This window comes from Diplotaxodon limnothrissa, linkage group LG14 (assembly GCF_057381915.1).
Source record: "Diplotaxodon limnothrissa isolate DT_005_m linkage group LG14, D_limnothrissa_male_GT1.1, whole genome shotgun sequence".
NCBI classification, from domain to species: domain Eukaryota; kingdom Metazoa; phylum Chordata; class Actinopteri; order Cichliformes; family Cichlidae; genus Diplotaxodon; species Diplotaxodon limnothrissa.
The window spans coordinates 36,336,217-36,359,025 of NC_140609.1; the positions used below are offsets into that span (position 1 = coordinate 36,336,217).

The window sequence follows — 22,809 nt, forward strand, 5'->3', positions numbered from 1 at the left end:
GATTGATAGAGTTGTGCCTTCGTGTTGGATTTGGAATAGAGACAGCTTGAAATACCTCACCTCCCTGCTTCCACTGGCCAATTATCCCCTTCCCTATTGGGCTGAAAGGACCTAGTGTTAGAGATAACCTTCGAGTGCAAGAGGAAGATGGAGAGGAAATGAGGGAAAGAGTGCGCTTTCTTTTCTCGATGTTATTTGCTTGAGTCTTTGTACCAACCATTTGTCATATCATCTGTTCTTACAATCTCTTGGCTTTCCTTGCTTCTCTTCCTCTCTGTCATATTGACAACAATTCAGTTTCTACTGTATCTACACCACTGAACTGTGATTCTATATTTCCTGTTTTACTTACCTGGGAAAAATGGCCGACTCATGAGATACAGATCAGGTATTCTTATCCCGTATTTCGGTTCAAAGCTGTTTATAATTGTAACATTTAAGCCTGCCCAGTATTGTGTAGGTACCCTTTGGACTGCTGAGATAGGTCTAATCCACAGAGGCATGGACTTTATAAGGTGTCCTGTGGTTTCAGGCCCCAACATCTTTACAGCAGATGCTTTTCCTAAAGTGCTGTAAGCTGTAAAATGGGTCCTCCATACATGTGGACTTGTGACCCGCTGTTTTACAATTGCAGTGAGCAGTCATAACAACTCTGTCCAGGGCCATAATAATGTGGCCAGATCCTTACCCTTCACTGAAGCCTTATATGAATACATATACCCGAGTGTGGCAGGCAGGTTGGGACCCAAATGCAGGACTCTCAGGCTTGACTGAACTGAACTGCTTTATTTCTGGAAATAAATCCTACTAAGTAACTGGCAGTCACTCATGGAAACAAACACTGGAGGCGCTGAACAAAGAAAACAAAGAGACACAGACGATATATACACATGAGGGAATCGGGGCGGAGAGGAAACACCTGGGGAACACAGCTGAACAATAATCTAACTAACGAGATAGGGGAACAGCGCTGAGACACGACTGACTAAACAGAGCGAGAGCAAGGGACAGAGAGAAAGAGAATGACATCGAACTTGACATTAATAGATCGACATGATGGGCTACACACTAGGGACACATTGGAGGAGACAGCAAGGAGAGACAAAGACAAACTGGACACGAAAGGGAACGAAATTTTTAAAAAAGAACTAAGAACTAGAAACATTACATAACTCGGAGGCTCTCCAAACTGAACATTAGCATCTCATTAACCTGCAAGAAGTGACCAAAAGACTAAGCAAACTCATAAACCTGTATCAAAGACCCAGAACCATGACACAAATGACAATATAAACAAATGCTGCTCAACCTGCAAATGCATTTTCCTTACAAATTTGCCACCATTTAAGGGGAAATAAACAAGCTTTTCAGGCATATATTACCAAGAAGTATTGTTACAACAATCAATTGTCAGCCAAACACAAATTTCTGTACTTTTCATTCTAATATTTTTAAATAATTTAACTTACTTTGTTCATGTTAATATTTTCATAACAAACAGCTCCGTTTAGGGTTACACTCTCCACACTCCTGCTTATTGAATGTACAAAGCCTAGGGTTCTCAATTCTAGAGCTACATGGTCTTTTGTGGCAGCTAGAACTGTGTCATTCTCTTACTTCATCCTTGAAAGGGAAAAAAAAAAAGTTCTAAAATTTTAAGATGTTTACCCGAAACATCATTTCATTTGTGTAGTGTGCCTCACGGTTGTTTTCTTTTTATATTTCTATCTCCTCTGCTCACATAGCTTATGCTTACTGAAGCCGAACAACTGAAGGTGCTGGCAGCTTTTTATTCATTAAAAGTCCACATGCAGTCCACAATTCCCTCCACTATTCACTGGCTTACAGTGCTGCTGGAGTCCCAGTGTATTGTGGAGATTTTTGTGTGTTGTGTCTGTAGTGCAAAGTATTGAATTTGAAAAAGTGTTACACAGTAAATAATATAACATGCAGCTCTTTTGTAACAGAGGGTTAGCAACCATTTGCTAACTGATTTAGGAGGAAATACGGCAGCTGACATCTGTGAGCAGCTGTGTTGCCTCCAGTGAACAGATGTTGGTGATGACATACTGTCACTGGAAGTGATTTGAAAAAAACAAAAAAAAACGAAGTGGTTAAGTTCAAAAGTTATAAATGACTCATCAGCTTTGTATACCAATGTGTGCCAGAGGAAAATAATGCATGCTTGTCCTTTCTAATTTGAACGAATATTCTATATAATACACAAGTCACAAAGGTAACTGTGGTTTAGAAACCGAATTAAAAATGAAGTTTTTCCTTCAGTGTTCTGTAATCTATATGTCAGTGTCTTGCAGATATATTGTCACTTCAGAATCTTTTGAGTAGCACTAAGAACTTAAGTTTATAAGTTCTTACTGATGAAATGTAAACTAAAAGATTGATACATATGGCATCTCTTTATTGGATATCATAGCTATTCCCACACCTTATGACTTCTTACATCACTCCCAAAAATCTGTTTATTCATCCACAGAAACAGAGGACGGTGTACAGACTGACGCTGGTCAAATCCTGGAATGTGGAGGAGATGCAGGCTTACTCAGAGCTCATAGCATTGGGCCAGCCAGACTTCATTGAGGTCAAGGTAGGATTTAACAACATTACGTATCTCAGCATGTATTTTCATGTATATATCATTGTGGTGTAGCATGATTGCCTAATTGCCTGAAGTGTGTAAAACATTTGTGCCGTTCCTGTTACTACATATATTGGATAAATTCACTGAACTGGTGTGCTGTGTACCACATTCACTGACCTTATCCTCGGTCATTTGGCGGATATGGTATTAATAGTGTGGGAGGGGACACCTGGTGGCAATCTGAGCTACAGCTGTCATAGTGAAAAATGTGAAAGAGTTTGAGCTCATTATGAAGTGCACCACATCAAGTAGTGTTGGTGATAGAGCCCCATCTTGGATGTCTTTTTCCCGTTCATGTCAGAAAGACACTAACAGGAAGGGGTTTTTCTGTCAGTGAAGACAAAAAGTTTCTAGATTGCTCTTCTCACCTGTAGTGGTGAAAAGGTTTGGAGAATGCTTAACATTAAACAAGCCCCCTGCCTGACAGGAAGGCTTTTGTGGAAGTATGTTGAAAAAGTCGTTGTCTCAATTGTTAATCTACAACTATGAATTTAGAGTTTTTGACAGCTCTATGCTCTAATTTAATTTATTTATTTAGGACAGTGCATGTTAATGAACATAAATGTAAAAAAATTACATGAATGTAAACATACCAGATTATAGCCAAGGGCTAATTTCCATCTGTTGTCCATAAAACATAAAAAAAAAGACATAATAATTAATAAAAAAAATCATAATTCATCCATAATAAAAACTCCATCACCAAACTCACACATACACACCATTCTATTCCCAAATAAAACATAGAATCTATCTATAATAATATACATTTTTTTGGTTTTACTGGGGTAGGCATCAGCAACCTTCAACATCAAACAAGCTATTTTAGCTCCTCCTACCAAACAATGGGAGAAAAAGAGCAGGATTACAGTTAATCCAAATTATAACCTGTGGTTGGAGGTTGCTAACCTCCGGACTGGAGTGTCCAGACATTTTAATTAGGGGATGTCCCACTGGAAAGTTCTTAATTGTCAGTGTTATATCATTAAATTGTAATTATTGTGTCAGATTGCGTCTTAAGATCTGTCAACACACGCTTGTAGTGCAGGTTTATTTAATTCCCAATTCTTTTTCTTCCATATTCCCCAAAAAACACAAATCTTATTAAAGCACTATATGCCTTATGATTATTCTGTCATGCAAAGACACCATAAATGTAAATATTCACTTCTTTATTCACATCTTCTGTCACGTCTACTGTGATGTCATTATTTCTTTTAGGGTCTGTCAATTATAAAAGTACATACATATAGACATAGACAAATGAGGCAGGTTTAGTGACAAAACACAGGATTTTGTGACTTGTGCAATTTTAGTTGATTAATTAATTAACTAAATTAATTCTTTCTATATAAAAATAATGTAGAGAGAAAAGAGAAACATAAGAGAAATATAACACTATAAACAGTTTATATTCCTTATAATAGTAAGCCAGCAGAAACACTATGTCAAACAGAGATTTTTAAAAAAGTAAACCAAAGTTGAGTATTACTTGTGTTGATTCTACTCTAACTTGAGTGTGGAGGTGTGATCTGATTGGTCTGAAGTGTTTTGCTCTACTCTGGTGGTGGTCAGAGGGCATGGTGGCGCCAGTGTCCGGCAGCCTCGCCTCTGTCAGTGCGCCCCAGGGTGGCTGTGGCTACAATGTAGCTTGCCATCACCAGTGTGTGAATGTGTGTGTGAATGGGTGGATGACTGGATATGTAAAGCGCTTTGGGGTCCTTAGGGACTAGTAAAGCGCTATATAAATACAGGCCATTTACCATTTACTTCTTTCCTTATCCATTTACACATAAATGACACATCATCATGACACATCTTACATGTGCACCATTACTTGTCCCTTATCTTCAGTGTCCTGATATAAAGGCAGAAGAAGAGGTGCAAGGTTTCCAAAGTCAAAATTAATATTCACCGTGAGCCTCTGTCTGCACGGAGCCTCACATGGCAATGCTTCCACACATCCTCTCATTCATAATCCAGAGTACAGTTTAGGAGTCCAACTATGACACAGTGTCCGCTGGGATCTCACTGCTCACAGTTACTGTAGCTATTACTTTCTTTAACCTTCGTTCACGCAGGCTAGGTTTACTGAAGTGAAGTTTAGGGTTTTTTTTAGTACTAGGCTGCCCACAATTACACTGAATCATACCTGGGAGCTGAGTTGTACAAGCACAATGTTATCTATCAGCCAGCCAGGAGCATTTGGGGGTTAAAAGTCTTAATCAAGAGCATTGTTAAAGATGAGGGTTTGTCTTCTGTGTGTTTTCAGAAAATGAAATTCCTAGGTTTTGTTTATTAGTTCATTCCCTTTGCATTATACACATTTAATGGCAATTTTAATCTAAGTTACAAAGCGGAAATTTATTTATTTTAAATCACTTGTTCTGCCCACCTGCATTAACTCCATGCTCACTGTTGCTCCATGCTCACAAAGATTTGCCCTGTTCACTATATGTCCCTGCTCTAGACTATAGTTTGCTGTAATTCTGCTCCTGCTTACTGAGGTGTTCTGTAGCCCACCATAGCATATTTGAGCAGACTGCTGACACTTAAAAAGACCGTAGAAATGTGCCTGTTTTGCTATCTCGGTTCACAGTCTTGACTTCTGCAAACTCCACAGAGAGAAAGTGAGATGACGCTTTGCAGAACTCAGCAGCAATCATCTCCTCTCCCCATTCATGTTCTGCTCTTCTGATGTTGCATCATGTTGCTGAATGTGCAACGACACACAGACACACACAACAGAATTTGTTATAAGCAATCTATGCAGGACCACAAGTAAGATTGTTGTTGACCTGAGCAGTCTTTTCATTTTGCTGTTCACACCAGACATTGTAGCACTGTCTGGATGTCATGCCATTAGTTCAAACATGTTAGTATATAAAAGGCACAAGTGCGTTCTACATGTTCAGTTTAAATGTCTTTAGCCTTGATCTTTTATGTAACTTTAAAGCACATATTGTTTCAAATTTTTTTAAGTATTGTTCAACATAGCAAAATCAATCACTGTAGTTCTACTGTGTCTTTTATCATTTCCAAATACAACATGTATCCTTTCATGGTAAATCAACTTTTTTCTGTATTTAGATGACAGGTTGGGAAGACAAAACTTCTCTCAGGTTCTGGCACAGAACTTGGTAGGATAAGCTATCTTTCACCTAAACTGAACCTTTTAGAGCTTTATTTTTGTGTGTCTAGCTAGATTCTATTGAAGTAAGTTGCCATATGGAAATGGTCAACAGGTTAAAAATCATTTCTAAACATGTCTTGCTCTGAGCTTATAATCTGACTCTTTTAGAAACTGGCTGCATGGCAAGGATTGGTTAAGAGCATTAATGTCGGGCTTGTCAAGCGTTTCCAAGGGAGCATTGAAAAATTACCATAACATTGGAAGACTTCAGTCTTGTAAAGAATACTTGATGTCTCAACTATGACATGCAACTTTGGTACTTAGACTTTTTTAAATGTAGTCTTTTACAGAGCTGCTGGGGATTAGCAGGGTTGGGCATATGTACTGAGTTACCTGTCTAGATACTCACACGTTAAGCCATAGAAGTATTCCAATTTATTCTTTATAGTGAGTTGTAGTTGTTTGTTACCAATTCATCCTTTTACCTGATCTTTATTTCTACTAAAGTTGTGTAGTGACATACCTTTATAGCTTGATTTGTAGGTGCTGTAGAAGAAAAAGGACTTAATTTGCCATGTGTGCAAAAATTCAACCGCCTGTGTGGTAATTAATGGATCCCCATCTGTATCTCCCCCAGTTCTTTTATGTACTACTAAGTTTGCTTTGCTTGCTGTGTTTTATTGCTCTCAAGTAATCGGCGTGGTGCTTCAAGCAAGTCTTTGCTTGATCGAGTTTATGATGTGCTCCTTTTTCAATCCAAGTTGTCTATTGAGACAGTTTATTATTGACATTCTCTCACAGGACTCTGTATTGACCCAACACTACATGCCATTTTATTATATTGAAGAGGCAGAACACTAACAAGACAGTGGGGAGCATTGTAGTGGAGAGGAAACCACCAAATATGGGACGTCAGACCTTGAAATATTTTTGGCTTGTCTTTTCTTATATGCCTTTCTTTAATGAAGGCAAACTACAAACCCACATTAACAGTTTTGCCTGTTCTCTGGAGTGTGTAAAAACGTCAGCCAATAAAAGACCACATCCTCTGGTACAGGAGACTAACAGCGATGCCGCATCCAGAGACCTTATCTCAACTTGGAAGCTAACATTTGAAGTGACTAGCAGTTGGATTGATACCAACTGATATACTGTATGTAAATGCATTAGGGCTTTAATTAAAATGTGATGCATGATAAGCAAACCGCTTTGTCTTGACGGACTTGAGACCATCACATACACACCTGTGCTGTAAATAGTACAACTTGCTGTTTCCTTGTCATCAGTGTATCTGCACAGTGATTACCATAAAGTACAAAGGTACATAAAGACAAAACTAATTTGAAAACATAGATGACAAATTATTAAGGATATTTTACACAATTCTTTGTTATTGATCACATTTAAGCAATATTTTTAATAATATATTGGAAAGTCATAACTTCTACAGCACTAATTTTGGCTTACTTCCTCACAAATACAGCCACATTTTATGTGGTAGCGGAAACAGCGGTACTTTATTGCTTTATTCAATGCCCACATTTGCCCTAGCATTTGTCCAATATTCAGTTGTACATATGTAATTATATATCTATCAGTCTTTATACAATTTTGGTCTCTCAAAGTCTGACCTTCAGATCACTGAAAATCACAGTGAAATCTCTGCCTCATCTTGACAGTTAATAATTTAAGCTGTCTCTCTTGCACAGGTCACTCTCAGGGTGAACTCTCCTTCATGTTATAAAGGCTTTTGTGTCTTTTCTTCCTTAATTATCTTTCTCTGTCACCCTCTTATCTCTCTGTCCTCCTCTTCCCTGTTTCCACAATGAAGAGTATATTGTCCCTTACTGAACAGATAAACTTCTCTGGCTACTGGCAGCTCTGGGCAAGCTATCAACTTCAGCATCATGGGTCCAGTAATTAGTACATCCCAGGATGGATTAATGACAGTATGATAGAGTGAATTCCTTTGTCATCATATCGCTAGCTCTCAAATTGGCTTTTACTGCTGACCGGTGGGGTTGCTTGGGCCTGTGAATGGCTTTAGTAGTTATAATAATCTTAACTTGTCCTTTTTTTTTTTAAGATTTACAGTACTTTCCAACAGTCTTAAACCACCCCTTGTTTCTTTATATTTTGGTAGGAAAATTGGGAAAGAGTTGCAGTGATTTACTGAAACACATGCAGACATGGAAATATTATGTCTGCATGTACTATACCAAATACTATTAAAATAATAGTATTTGGTATGACCACCTTTATTCTTCAAGACTGAACTCTCTTTTTCTTTTGTCCTTTATTTGTCCAGTTTCCTCATTTTATCTTTAAGGACACACTGCACAGCATGCCAAGATATGCCAAGTTTTAGGTTTTTGGAAATCACCTTGTTTCAGCAAAAAATACAATTTTATTATCAAACGAAATTATCTTAGGTGTTTATGTATTTTAAATTGGTTCTTTCCCGAGTTGTCTGTTATCTGTAGACACAATACTAGTTAACCCTTGAGTTAGGTGCCATTCTTTCCTCATGAATAAATTCATAGGTCAGTGATAAATGGCTTAACAAACATGCTTCAGTCTAAAAGTCCAAAGGTTTGCGGATAGGATGAGGACAAAATGCTAGGTTTAAGAGTTTTTTGAGAGATTACGGGTAGCAGACTAGGAACATACTGAAGTGGGAAAATTTATGACATTGTTACCATAGTTATGATCAGAAACATCTGGAAACCTGAAAAAAATCAACTTAATTACCTTCCCAGTGGTATATTACAACAATTTTTTTTCAACAGTTGTTAAAAATGAGCCTTCAGAACAGCTTCAGTGTTCATTGAGTCTGTATGTGTGTACGTATAGCATCCATTAATTAAGATGAATTGTGGCTCTTTAAGAATGATGAATTGTATGCTTATGTGCATGTCCACCATCACCAGCAACAAGACCTTTATTACTGACCCACTAATAACTAGTTCATCATCTTATGTGGCACAACACATTCTGCCTGTACAGTTTACCATCCTCTATCCAATTGCCCAGTGCCTAATTTATCATCTTAGTCCAGCATCAATACCATTTACTCTGCCACAGTCTCTCACTTGGCCTGAAAGGAAATGGATTACTGAGAGCAAAAGAGACACAGAAAGAGAAGAGCCAGGCCAGCATGTAAGTGTATTGAGATAAATTTGGTGAAAAGTGCACAGGGATATGTTGCACAGCGTGAGTGAGGCCTCAATGACCAACATTTATGATTTCCATTAAAGGTAAGAGACATAGATTATTTGAACAGGTGAGGGACTCTTATTATTTTTGCTCCATCTCTCCCACATAGTACAATATCTTCTACCATATATCTCAAAGATCTTTCCCCATCTCTTCCTGCTGCACACTCCTCCTGCCCAGGCCCCTTCCTGATGATTTATACAGAGTCCTGAATGGTTGATCTTTATTCAGCAGGCCTCCGGGCAAGGCTGATAACTCCAAGGTCTCCCATCAATTTTGTACAGCGCTCCCACTGTGTTTGCCCTCAGCCACCCAATTTCTGTCTTTTCAAACCCAACCCAAAGAAATTTTACACTCTGTGTTAACTTTTTTTTTGGTGCAGTGAATTTTCAATCAGTCTTAGAAGACATATGAGGTTGGATTAGTGTAGAAATGGCTGCAGCTCACAACTGGATTCACAGATCCCCTACAGCTCCTCAGTAGATTGACTAGAATAAATGTGAATGGCAGTCTTGAAATGGGTGGACCGGTGCGAGAAAGAGATCAGTTGTAAAACTGCTGTTTGGGTAGCCTCTCTCTGAGGAGTGGAGTAAATTCTCCAACAGAGAAATGAAACTGTTTGTTTCATTTGACAACCAATTCTTTCTTAGGTGAAAATGATTTTTTATTGGATTAAGAAGTTTTACCTCATCTGTCAGATTTGTGTTTTGTCTTTGTTTTTTTTTAAATCTGGCTCTGTGAAATGGTGAAGCATCAACTATTTTTACTTCCCTGGACATGTCATGTCTTCAAACTTCCAGAGTTTGAAGCCACGGGGCGATCGTGGCTCAAGAGTTGGGAGTTCGCCTTGTAATCGGAAGGTTGCCGGTTCGAGCCCCGGCTTGGACAGTCTCGGTCGTTGTGTCCTTGGGCAAGACACTTCACCCGTTGCCTACTGGTGGTGGTCAGAGGGCCCGGTGGCGCCAGTGTCCGGCAGCCTCGCCTCTGTCAGTGCGCCCCAGGGTGGCTGTGGCTACAATGTAGCTTGCCATCACCAGTGTGTGAATGTGTGTGTGAATGGGTGGATGACTGGATATGTAAAGCGCTTTGGGGTCCTTAGGGACTAGTAAAGCGCTATATAAATACAGGCCATTTACCATTTACCATATTTCTAACAGACAAATTAGTACTTGGGGCTTTTTCTTTGGGTCTTACTTAACAAAGAATCTAAAAGATAACAAAAGCAGACTCAGAAAAGAAGAGTCACAGTACAGTATTTAAATAGTGGATTGTACCAAGAGTGAAAGAGATGATTTTCACAGCTTTAGTTACAGTGCTTAGTGGTGCAGTGGTTAATGTATTCGCCTAAAAGCAAAAGATCCTCCGTTTGAGAATGAGAGGAGACATAGATCCCTGGGAGTGTTGTTTCAGGAAAGGCATATGACATAAAAAATCAACAATGCAGATTCATCTACTGTGGTTATCTGAGCAGCCAAATTGAGTTTTTAGTGAGTTGTATGATGGTTTGCAGATGGTGGCACTAGCAAAAAGTAGGGGCACCAAACTGGAGGTGGCAGAGCTGAAGATATTAAGATTTCCATTGGGAGTGACCATTATGGACAGGATTAGGATTGAGCATTGTAATGGGCAGAGGAGAGAGAGTGGATATAGTGGGCAAAGGATGTTAAATATGAAGCTGCCAGTCATGAAGAAAAGAGGAAAACCACAGAGAACATTTTTGAATGTAGTGAAAGAGGACAAGCAGAGGATTGGTGTGATAGAGGAGGATGATGGGAGAGGCTGAGATGGAGGCAGATGAGGAGACCGCTAAAGGAACAACAACTGAAAAATGAAAACTGTGAAATACATGTTGACAACAATATATCATACCGAAGGAACTGTGTAAAACAGGGTCTTTCAGCTCATTTTCTTCAAGCTTATAAGAACTTATAAAATACTGTTCAGGTGTGCTTTATGCTGTGAAGATGACCTACAGCAGTATATTTAACAAAACCATTCAAAGGTTTGTGGCTAATGAAATTTTTATCTTTAGGCATTAACTTTATTGGTTTCACTGCCTTTCACTAAACTTATTGTGATTATTGTGAATCACACCTTTTATTTAAAGTTTATGCAGTTAGTCGTTACAGGAACATGATGCAGTGGTTCATGTGTAAAGCTTTAATTAAAATAAGTAATGGCTGGCTGGGTCTGTGTAAAGATTTCTTCAAAAGACAGTTACGTCGTGTGCTGTGGATTCTTACTTTTAACTCCTCTGTAAAATTGTTTTCTTAAATGGTTTTAGGTAACATCTCTGTTTGTGAAGGTCCCCGACTCTTTCCAGTTTTTGCCATATCAATAATCATGTGTAAATACATCTATTTTTCCAGTTGTACAGGACCTTTTTTCTCATATCTGAATAGGTACTACTGAAAACATTCCTTAAATCCTGATGCATACACTGATTTCTTCTTCCTCTGTACTGCTTTGAGAGGTGTACTGAACTATTAAGAGGCTGGCTCAGTGATTATTCACTAAGAAATACAAAAACTTCAAGCTCCGACAAAACAGTTGTCTGTGACCTCCACAATCTTTTTGGTGTATAATGCAAAGCCAAGAGCAAATGACAGTCTGACACGGGGTTTTAGTCTGCAGCAGATTCTTTCAGATAATGGCAAAAGTTCGTGAAAGGTGTATTCACCTTATTGCTTTCTCCTCTGCAAAAGTTTCTCTTTATCTAGCGCTAAATCACAACAGTTCAAGTTCAAGACCCCACAATAATACAGAGAAAACACCAACAATCAGATGAACCTTACGAGCAAGCAATTTGGCAACAACAGAAGAGAAACCTCAAGTAGAACCAGGCTCAGGGAGGGGTGGGCATCTGCCTTGACTGGTTGGAGATGAGGGGAGGATGACAAACTGTGGAACAGAGCCAGTGATTAATAACAACTAAAGATTAAATGCAGAGTAAGAGCCACTATTGATCAGAAGAGTCGCTGCTGTATATCAAGTCTTAACAATTTCACAAAATGAGCATTAGTTAGAGTGAGAAACATCAGGGTCAAATGAATCATAAAAGTCACTACATAAAAGGTGAATGGTCAGTTGCCAGTCATTGCCCTCATGGAGCCAACAAAAGGAACTCACTGCAGCTCAATTAGATTGTAATTGACTTGATCTGACTGAACAGGGTGATCCGAAGGGCCAGCTCTGTTCTAGGATGCCCTCTGGACCCAGTGGAGGTGGTGAGTGACAGGAGAACGGCGGCTAAGCTGTCATCCCTGATGGACAACATCTCCCACCCCATGCAGCAGACTGTGACAGCACTGAGCAGCTCCTTCAGTGGGAGACTGCGGCACCCACGGTGTGGGACGGAGAGATTTCGCAGATCTTTCCTCCCCACTGCTGTCAGACTCCATAATAAAGACTTTAACTGATCAAGCACACACATCCATACATATGCAATAATACTAAGTGCAATAATCCTTTCTGTCATCGTTGTATTTTTACTCAGTTGTATATAGCATTTGTATTTGTATTCTATTTTTATCTTATTGTATATTTATTTTATTTTATTCTACTGTATATAGTATTTTATTTTATTCTATTCTGTACAGTTGTGTACTGTATTTATTCTTATTGTATTCTAATTTTTGCCTCATAACTTTTGCACTGTCCACTTCCTGCTGTGACAAAACAAATTTCCCACGTGTGGGACTAATAAAGGTTATCTTATCTTATCTTATCTTATCTTATCTTATCAATCAATTACAATCTGGATATTTTTATGCTTTACATTGAACATCTTTGTGGTTCCTTTAGATCTATATTGGTTTAGTTTACCAGTTTCTTTTTTTTATGTTTTTGTGGACTTCTGTCTAGTCTATCAGTTTCTCCACAGGATAATCTACTTTTGATTGCTGTACTCTAAAGAATTTTAAGCAATAATACTTTGTTTTCAGAGGAAAGTATTTGATCTAATCTTACAGTATCTCACACATGTTATTGGTCTGGTAAATATTTGAAAGTCATACCTGTCCATTAGTATCCAAAGTACAAGCTCACCAGAAAAGACTCTGCATTTTCCAGTCTTAGATATTTCACTCAGTTTAATTTTTCAGTATTAATCTTTTGATGAAGGCATGAATACAGAAGCATTTATGCTTTTAATAGCTGATGTTCAATCAAAAAACCACTTCTGTTAAAATATGTTTCTTGGAAAATCTATTTATGTGTTTAAAAAAGAGAGAAAGAAAACAAATGGAGTACTAAGCAACTACAAGTGGATGTGTTTTAATGCTCTACAATGGCTGTTTTGCAATTTTAAAGACACCGATTCAGATATGATCTAAAAATCGAACTAGTTCTTCCTTTGCTCAACATCTCAAAAAGCTTTTATTAATGTAATGCCTTGTAGTTCGTGCAGTCTTGCTGACAGACACTGTGGCACTAAAAAAATTACTCTGTCACTCAAACTAAGGCCTTTGTATGGAGACAAAAAGCTGTTTTGCTGAAGTTTGTGCAGGAAATTATTTGTCCTTTACTTGCATCGTTTCTCTTCTGTATTTTGTGGGGTAAAAATATGTTTGTTAAAATCTGTAAATCTTTCTTTTCTGTACTCTGTTTCTGATTGTCTGCTCATGTGTCTCCAGGGGGTGACATACTGCGGGGAAAGCTCTGCGAGCAGCCTGACGATGGCAAATGTTCCCTGGCACCAGGAAGTGGTCACCTTTGTTCAGCAGCTAGCTGACATGTTGCCTGAATATGAGATTGCCTGCGAACATGAGCACTCAAACTGTCTGCTCATTGCACACACCAAGGTAATAACTCCTTCTAAGCCTCCAAAGGTTTGTACAAAACTACATAATGTAGCACATCTGAAGTTTTTGACAACTAAAGAATATTTGATACACAGTTATTATTTATTTGGAGTTTCTTCTCATCATTGATAATTACTTGGATGTCACAGGGATCCAAGTAATTCCACACATTTGATGCAATTAGTGTCAGTTCAAGGTTTTAAACTTATAGTAAGGTCTGTCACTTAATGTGAGGAAGATAATTGTCTAATTTTCGTGCTTTGCTCAAGATTATATGACTTTTTTGACAGATAATCTAGAAAACGTACGTTTTTAAACATTATTCCACAAGAAATTGATTTTCAGGAAGTTAGTACCATCTATGCATCTGATGGAAAATTCTGATTCCTTCTAAAAACTATGAACTTGAAATTAATAAAAAAAAATTAATGTTATCATTAGACGATACATAATTCTCTGTAGTTTTCCAGACACATGCCTTTTTATCTGTTTTCTCTTCTAAGGTTGTTTTCCAGGCAGCCCAGTGCAGGTTCTTAGTTTTAAAATTGGCTTTTTGATTTTTATCTTGTTTCATAATTTATATAGTTTAGTCTGCTGTCTTTTGAAAACGTCCAAGCATCAGGAGGAATTTACTTCTACAGAGGCAAACCCTCAAAAAAGTTCCAGTCAGTGTTGGGTTCTGCCAAGGCGACTGTCCATCAGCAGTTAATGAATGATGATTAATTGCCATCTTGGCTCTCTCTGACAGGAGAAATTCAAGGCAGCCAGCAAGCAAGGCACCCACACCTGCCTATCACAAAAACACATACACACATAGTAGGAACTCTGTTTGATGTACAGTCACAATTTATGGGAGTGCCAGTGCTCCTTATCCTCCTTTTTTCATTTTCATTTTTACATTTTTTTTTCAGGTTGGGGGCAATGGTCCAAGTGTTTCTCTCTGTGGTGTGTTTGTTGACTCCTACTGCCGATTTCTTCTTTTCATTTAAATGCAATTGCTTGAAGCTATATATATAAACTGCATATACTGTAAACATCATATCTCTTGAGTCTTGGAAGATTTGAGATATGATTCTAAATAAGCTTTAGTTTTAGAAGTGCTGGCAGCATTGCACAAAGGATGGAGTGGATGGAAACGTTAGCCTGGCTAATGGTGACCATTCTTTTCCAGACTTGAATATCAGTAGCGCTACTGATATATATAAACACACTTTTAATATGTGCACTGCACTAAGCAAATGGATCAGAGACTTCCACTGAATAATTACTGCAGTGATTGTGTTTTGGCTGGCAACGGGTCATTTAACCTTAACTGATGCAGTGAATAGCTTCTCATTTCTTAAAATACCATCATGGTGGTTGTGGAAAACATTGCATTTCTAAATGCTAAAATTGTTTATTTATGTGCTGAAAGTACTGAAACTGAGTTAAGAACCGTCAAACACATTATTCAATCTTGAAAGTTAATGGTGAATGATCATCTTTGTGGTAGAAATGTGGTCGAAAAGCATCCTGAATGATCATGATTGGACGTCACTTAAACATTTGGAAAAATCAGTAGAAAAACAGTAGAACTCAGAACTCAGTTCTACAGTGTGTTGTGAGGGGGTTTCAAGGGATTGGGACTAAACACTTTAGCCTTAAGAAAACCACTTATTAATTACACTAGTCATAAAAAAGGTTCAGTTGTTAAATAGCATAAAGTCTGGACTTTAGAGCAATGGAAAATGGTCATCTGGTCTGATAGGTCCAGATTTATTCTGTTCCTGACTGATGATCAGGGAAAGAGCTGGATGAAGTGATGGAGCCGTCATGCTTAGTGCCTACAGTACTGACCTGTGGGAGCATCACGATGCCAGGAGTCATAAGGCTCAAACTGTGAAATGGTGATCCAGGGAGTAGGAGACATCATTTTCACACAGATTAGCACAGAGTCCAGACTTTAATCCCAGTGAGAATCTCTGGGATTGGGCCGTGGTCCAGCTCTCCCACCAACAGCACTAGATCCTGACAAAAAATTAACAAAACTCTGAATAGGAATAAATATTGTAACACTACATAGGCTTATTGAAGCCATGCCACATATTGTAACCAATCATTAACTTGTCGGAGATAGCAATGAGGTGCAATGCTTATTTAACATTAGCGACGAATTATTAGGTCTGGGAATCTAGTGGACCTTGTAGTTCATCGTATTATCATTAAGTTTCTAATGTTGTAGAAAGCAAAACATTAATTACACTGCAATACTTGTATATTCACTTGCAGGAGACGGTTTACATGTTTTATGTTTGCTCTTCAGAATCTGTTTCCATGTTATTTTTAACAGGAATAATAATATGATACCATATCAGGCAGAAATAGTTTGGGGTGTTTTTTGCTGATTAGAATATTTTGGATGGATCTTAAAAGTCGTACTCATGACACTGAATGTTAATAATATGAATATGTTAAGATTGTCGTTCTGTTCTCAAATTCCGTGTGAGATTTATTGATAATTAGACAAGCGTTTTGACTTTATGGAGATAAACTGGAATGTAAGCCCATAGATGGTACAAGTGCACAATAACTATTCGCTGTTTGTGTCTTTTTATCTTTTTCTTCTATTTTTCTTCGGACTTACACTTGCGCGAGTATGTTGTTTCCTGTATCACACAGTCCATCTGTGTGTTTGTCTGTATCCACCTGAACTCACACATACTGAAAGAATGTGAATATGTTTTTGTGTCTGTATTTAAGACCATACTGCAATTTATAAAACTGCCAGGGAGAAATTGGATTATTATAGGTTGTTATTATTAATGAAACTAATGAGCAACGTTAATAAGAAACTGAATTATATCTTAGGTGGGATTAGCAAAAAAGGCAAAAAACCTCAAATATGGAAGCACTTAATTTTAAATTGTGCATAAATACTATTCAATGTTCAAATTTGAGCGACAAGTTAAAATACTCAGCTGTCAAGGACCATTAATTGAAAGGTCACCGCAGTAAGAGGAGTAATCCCTTAAATTCCTTAACCAAAAAGAGTCAGGTAAAGCCTTTTATTTATTCGCCCTATGAAATCTAAAACTAATAATAATTCAACTTCATAGGAGATGATGATCACCATCATCTCTAAATATACCAAAGCGCCAAATGGTAAATGGTCTGTATTTGTATAGCGCTTTACTTGGTTCTAAGGACCCCAAAGCGCTTTACACTATACACAATCATCCACCCATTCACACACACATTCACACACTGGTGATGGCAAGCTACAGTGTAGCCACAGCCGCCCTGGGGCGCACTGACAGAGGTTTAAAGCCAGTACCTGCCTTAGATATATCTCTACAGTGCTCTCCAAAAGTGCCCTGAAGTCAGAGTGAAATGTTTCCTTTTGCTACTTTAAGCTTTGTAATTTCTCATGAAAACATAATGCAGTTTTTTGTTATGCTATTTAACAGTTAACTGTAAGTTGAAATGTGATTCAGCTGTTAACACATGCTCAGAGCAGTGTTAATTTTGACTGCAAATTTTGATTTAGTTTTAACTATAGTCTTTTGAATAAAACATCAACTTAGACATCGAGATTTTTTTTTCGTTTTAGTCGACAAAATATAAGACTGTAGTAGACTAAATATAAAGTTGATTTAGTTGACTAAAATGTAAAGTCTGAAAGTTTGTCATGCTTTTACTGGCATCAAATGTGAAATGTGCATGTCTAATCTTCTCTTCCACCCAAACGTTGACATTTTGCTTTTTACACAAGTTAATTAGTTCTGATTGGATCTGGTTGCTCCAGAATATTTTCATCCCATTTTCATTTTTTAACAAAATTGTCAGTGCATTTCATCAGTTTTTGGCCTGGTGTATTAGTTTTTATTTAGTTATCGTCCTAGTTATGGTCAGGAAATAAAGGTCCCTGACAAAGACTGTGACACAAATTTCAGTGAAATTTACACTGTTTCAGTTGGTACTTTATAGATGAGTTCATCAACATTTATAGTTTTAGGCAGAGGAAAAGAAACCGCTATTGGTGCGCCAATGCCAAAGTGTGACTGGAGCAACTACATAGACCAAAGTAAAGAAATAAAAGGAAAATCAAAATTGAATGAAAACTTGAACCTCTGAATGCCTCCCAGTTATTTCTGTGTAAATATTTACCAATGTGTGCGTGCTGGCACACTGCTGTCTTTGGGCATTCATCAATAATCCAGCAACTTTGGGAATTGAATTCACTTTTAGGTTCCTCTTGTGAATGAGACTGTTTTGCTTACAGGTCTTCAGGGTTTTGAATGTCTTTGTGCAGCAGGAAGAGAAATCAGAATATGAATTCCTTCAGGTTTTATGTCAACTTACATAACAGCAGAATTTAATATGCATCACAGGGAAGCACATCAGTCTCATTTTGTGGGTGTGTGTATTATGAGTGTGTCTATTTCTCTATAGCAACTAGCAATAGATCCTCCTTGCACTGACACATCATCATCATTAGTTACTTTTCAACTGCTGGGATCCTCCCATAGCTGGGCATTTCTTTCTCTTTGAATCTCTGCCTCTCTCATCCATCGTTTTACTTTTCCTGCCACCCTTTTTTCTCTTTTATCTCTTCTCTCTTTCCCTTCCCTCGACTTTTCTCTGTTATTTTCAGTCTTCTTTCATCCTTCTCGGTTTCATTTCTCTAAGAGCACGGTGCAACGAAAAAACAGTTGAGACCCAACCTTGTTTTTATGAAAGGCGAGCTGACTTGCACATCAGTGCTTTCACTAGACTTGTTTAGTTTTTGTTTCAAAGCCTAAATTAAGTCAAACCTTACATCAAATGTTTGAACGTTTATTATAAATGTAGGAACAAAAACATCCTTGTCCCTTCTGGGCTACTGTATGTGTTACATGTGCCTGCATAGAGATGTATTTTTCAAAGATCTTGAGTCTACTTTTAATACAAATTATGCCAGGTACATTGCAGAGTATGTCTCCTCAATATTTCTATCTTTGGTTTTGCAAGTTTTCTACCAGTTTAATGACAGTGCTGTAGTCTTTTGACATTTCTGTGATCCATCTCACAGAGTGAGATATTTTAACTATCTGCCCTGAAGCTATCGTTTGATTGCTTTTATGAAAGGTTGTTTTTGCACCGGGCTGTGCAAAGCACTCAGCGTGGTAGTGCATTGGTAACCTGTAGGTGCTATGAAGAGCTATGTTTGTTTCTGGTGTTTTTGCTCTTTTAGCCCCACGACAACGTCAAATCTTAAATCTTAATAGACAAAGCACTTCTTTGTAGTTAGGTGGTAAAATTGTTCACTCTAATTATTATCGCTGCATCTCATGTATACTTTTTTTTTTATCATTGTGGGGTGGAGGGTTAAGGCTTTTTCTTTTTTGTGATTAACTTCTGCTGTTTCCTTTCTGTTCAAGATAACTTTTTAACATATTAGCGTTTGACATTTACATGGCTTCTATCAGGCTACACACAGGACTGCACACAAGTGCCTCTCCTGGTTGAATACCTCCCTCTGCAAAGCCAAAGAGCTACGTAAATCCAGCATAACTTGGAAGAGTTGTTTTTTCCCCTCTACTCAGAGCACTGTGCTTATTTCGCGTTTACTGTACCTCCAGTTGATTATAATCTATAGACAGAAAAGCTGGAGCGGTCTTCCATCCATCCAGTTGCTGAGAGCTACAGCTCAGTGACATGTTCTGACATGAAAGTAGCTCATTTAGTTAGTTAAAACCGCTGGGTGCCTGTTCTCCTCTAAGACGGCACAGCTTTGCTCTCACAGAGACAGTAATTGTTTACTGACATGCCAGCTAAGCAAATATAGTCCTTCCTCATTACAACAAACATCAACTCCCAACAGGTGATGGTTCCATTATTTTGACTCTTCTTGGGCTTCGTTAGAAGTGGCAAAGAGATTTTCTCTAATGACCGGCGAAGGCACTGGGTCATCAACAGGCTAACGTTCAAAAGCCATTTACCCTCAGTGAGGCATCATTAGTCTTTAAAGGGGCAAATCAGCATTCATGAGTAAAAAAGAAATTCATCAAGTTGCTATATTTTTTTCTTTTTAGAAGAAAGTCAGTGATGTGATGTTACTCTCTTTTCCACTTGTTTATGAATAAAGTGGTAGGAGCAGTTTGGTGCGTGAAAATTTTAAAGTGGTGAGCCCAAGTGCACTCATGGGGGGTCAGGCTAAAGCAGCAGTGAACCTGAAACAAATTTTAAATGCTAAAAGCACAATGTTTGTCCCCAGTGACAACATGGTGACATTTTGCATCCAGTTACAGCTTATAGAAAACTTCCAAGTCTTCAGGGACCACTTTGAAATTCAAGCTTTGCTGTAGAGTTAGCTATAAATAGCATCAAACTTCAGAGAAGTTTGGTTTATATAACACACGCTTGCTTCTTTGCCTGCCCCCTGTTTCTTTTCAGTCTTTCCCACCTTTGCTGATAACAAGGAAAACATCGTATTGTATCAACTAGAGAGCACTGGTGCATGCTGGGAAAGTAGAGGTCACGCTCTTCACCCACTGTGCTCGTCAGGGAAAACAGGCAGGCTTAGCGAATGATGATGGAGGCTCTTCCCTCACTGTCAAACACACAAGCTGTTCTCTCTTTCCCGGGTAGTTTGTGTGCCCCACTCAATAAACACACACACATATTCTTTCTCCACGCTCCGCTGCCCATTTATCTCTGCTCTTTTTTTCTCTTTAGTGAGATGGATGGCAAATTGGGTGATGAAGAAGGAAGCAGTGATTGATAAAACAAGTGATGGGATTGGAAGGGAAGTGGTGGAGTTGATGAATCCCACACCATTTAAAGAAAGGCTCAACTTCTAGCCAGTGGTGAATGTGGAGGAAGAAGCTCTTTAATTAATGTTCATCTTTCACACCTGTGAATTATTTATGGTTGAATTTACAGCACACAACACTTATGTGTTTGTGTGGTAATTTGCTGAGAGCCTTTGCTTTCTGCTTTGCTTCAGTTCCAGTGAAATATCCTGTAGAAATGAAATGTGTGCATCTCTTGTTTTACTTTCATGAAATGACAGATGCATGAAATTTGATGGGTGATATTATTTTCTGATACGGAAACGGCTGACATCAGTGGACATGGTGTCAGGTGGCCGTCTCCTTAAATTAGTGTTGAATTGCAAACAGGCTTAGCAAAAGATTTGCAAAAGCACAGATCCCTAAACTCTACTTGGATTACTGCTTGTTGCTCATCTGCAACCTTGTTTCTGTCTTTTTGTTTCTGTGGTTTTAGTTCAAGATGGATGGCGAGTGGTGGACATGGATCGACTACGAACGCTTTCAGGAACTGATCCAAGCTTATGATGAGAGTGGAGGACAGCAGACTTTCTCTGCCTTGGACTACGTAGCCAAGACTCCCAGCTGGGCTCTGTTTGGAGCCCAAGAACAAGGTTTCGACCCTGCTGAGACACGTTTCCAACGACGCAACAAAAGCAAAGACATCTCAGGATGCTGATAGATGGATGAGCGAGCGAGAGAAACCAGACAGAGGTAGAGTTGCTATAGTGAGCGCCAATACTTAAATAAAAAACGGAAAATTAAGGGTTTGTTGTTTTTATTGCTATCCTCTTGGAGCTTCAGAGTTATTTGTGTGTCTGTATGTCCACAGCTGCCTTCCTTGTCATGTGGACTCCCTGGTTTAATTTTTCTTATATTTCATTTCTTTTGACATAACCTCTAAAATCAGCCATGGACCAGAAGAAATTTACTCACTCCTGTTTTCTAGGAATTTGCCGGAACATCAGGTTATTGCTTCTTTTTCTTCATAGATGTGCCTAGATCTTTAAAATACCCCACTTTTTGAAATTATTATTATAAATATGAATGGCATTGATCCTTGTAATAAGGCAGTGGCAATATTTTACTTTGTTGAAGCCATTGACGGGTTTTTCGCACGATCTTATCTTCATTTCTAAAGCTTTTAAATCTAGGTTTTAGTGATGCAACTGCACAGCACAGGACAAGATTAGCACATAAGGAGTAGTGCCTATATTTCTCCTTATGTTGTCCTTGGGAGCACCGCATCTTTCCCGGGCACCTTTGCTCTTCCTCCTACTCATTAGGACTGTGGTTGTTTTTATTTAGAAGGAAAAGAGTTGAGCAGTGAGAGAAGTGCATCAAGGCTGCACCTCCATGGGAGAGTCTTTTTACAGCACATGCTTCTTGATGCTCTCTTTTTTTCCAGTTTTCTTCCAATGCATTGCATTCTCTGTTTTCTCGCATTGTCACCTTTGACTGGTTTCAGCACTTCGTATCTGGATGATAGAAAATATGTAGCGTTTCAAACATATGATGTGGCTGTTTTATTAAAAACAAAATCATGTGTTTGAAGTATTTCAGTACCGCAGTCATAAAAAAGTCAACATTTTGTGTTTGATCATTTGAGCTAAACTAAGAAATGTTTAATATGATAAAGCAGGCATGCTTCTCTTACTGTTTTACATCAAAAACTCAGAATCTTAGTCTATAACAGGTCATAGCTTAATTTAAACAACACTGGGTACAAAGATGAACCAGATTAAGGTTCAAGTTTAGATTGGATTGGTACTGTAATGCTGCTTTTTGCTGGTTAAATTCATATGTACCATCAAATGTTTGTCATGTCAGAACAATGCAGAACCTCTACTAGTTTGTTATTCAGTCCATATGTAAAAAACTTTTCATGGATGAAAATCTACAGAATCACATGAATTTGGTTTGTTTTCTCAGGTCTCTGATGTGGTGGTGTGTTAATGTATCACTGTAATAAATGTCTTTGCAATAAAGTTCTTTCTCACTCGTGAATTTCATACAGTTCAACGAGATCTTAAAGCAAATAACAATAACTTACTGTACTTCTCGCAGTTTTTTGTTGACTTTTTACTTGCAGCAGTACTGAGAAGTTGACATTTTTTTTTTTTTTTTTTTTAAATGACATCAGAAACAGCAGTATGCGACATTACGTGATGGCAGAGCTTCAGTTCATCCTTTGTCATTTTTTTTTTT

At 38.2% G+C, this 22,809-nt stretch overlaps 1 protein-coding gene across 1 annotated transcript in view; it reads left to right on the forward strand.

Moving 5' to 3' along the window:
* The window catches only part of tyw1 (tRNA-yW synthesizing protein 1 homolog (S. cerevisiae)), a 53,425-nt gene extending 31,261 nt beyond the window's left edge, over positions 1-22,164 (forward strand). The window contains exons 14-16 of the mRNA XM_085370331.1: positions 2,495-2,605; positions 13,643-13,810; positions 21,059-22,164. Of these exons, the coding sequence (XP_085226457.1) occupies positions 2,495-2,605; positions 13,643-13,810; positions 21,059-21,280 (501 nt within the window). The 3' untranslated portion in view covers positions 21,281-22,164. The remainder of the gene's footprint in view (positions 1-2,494; positions 2,606-13,642; positions 13,811-21,058) is intronic.
* The last annotated feature ends 645 nt before the right edge of the window (positions 22,165-22,809 follow it).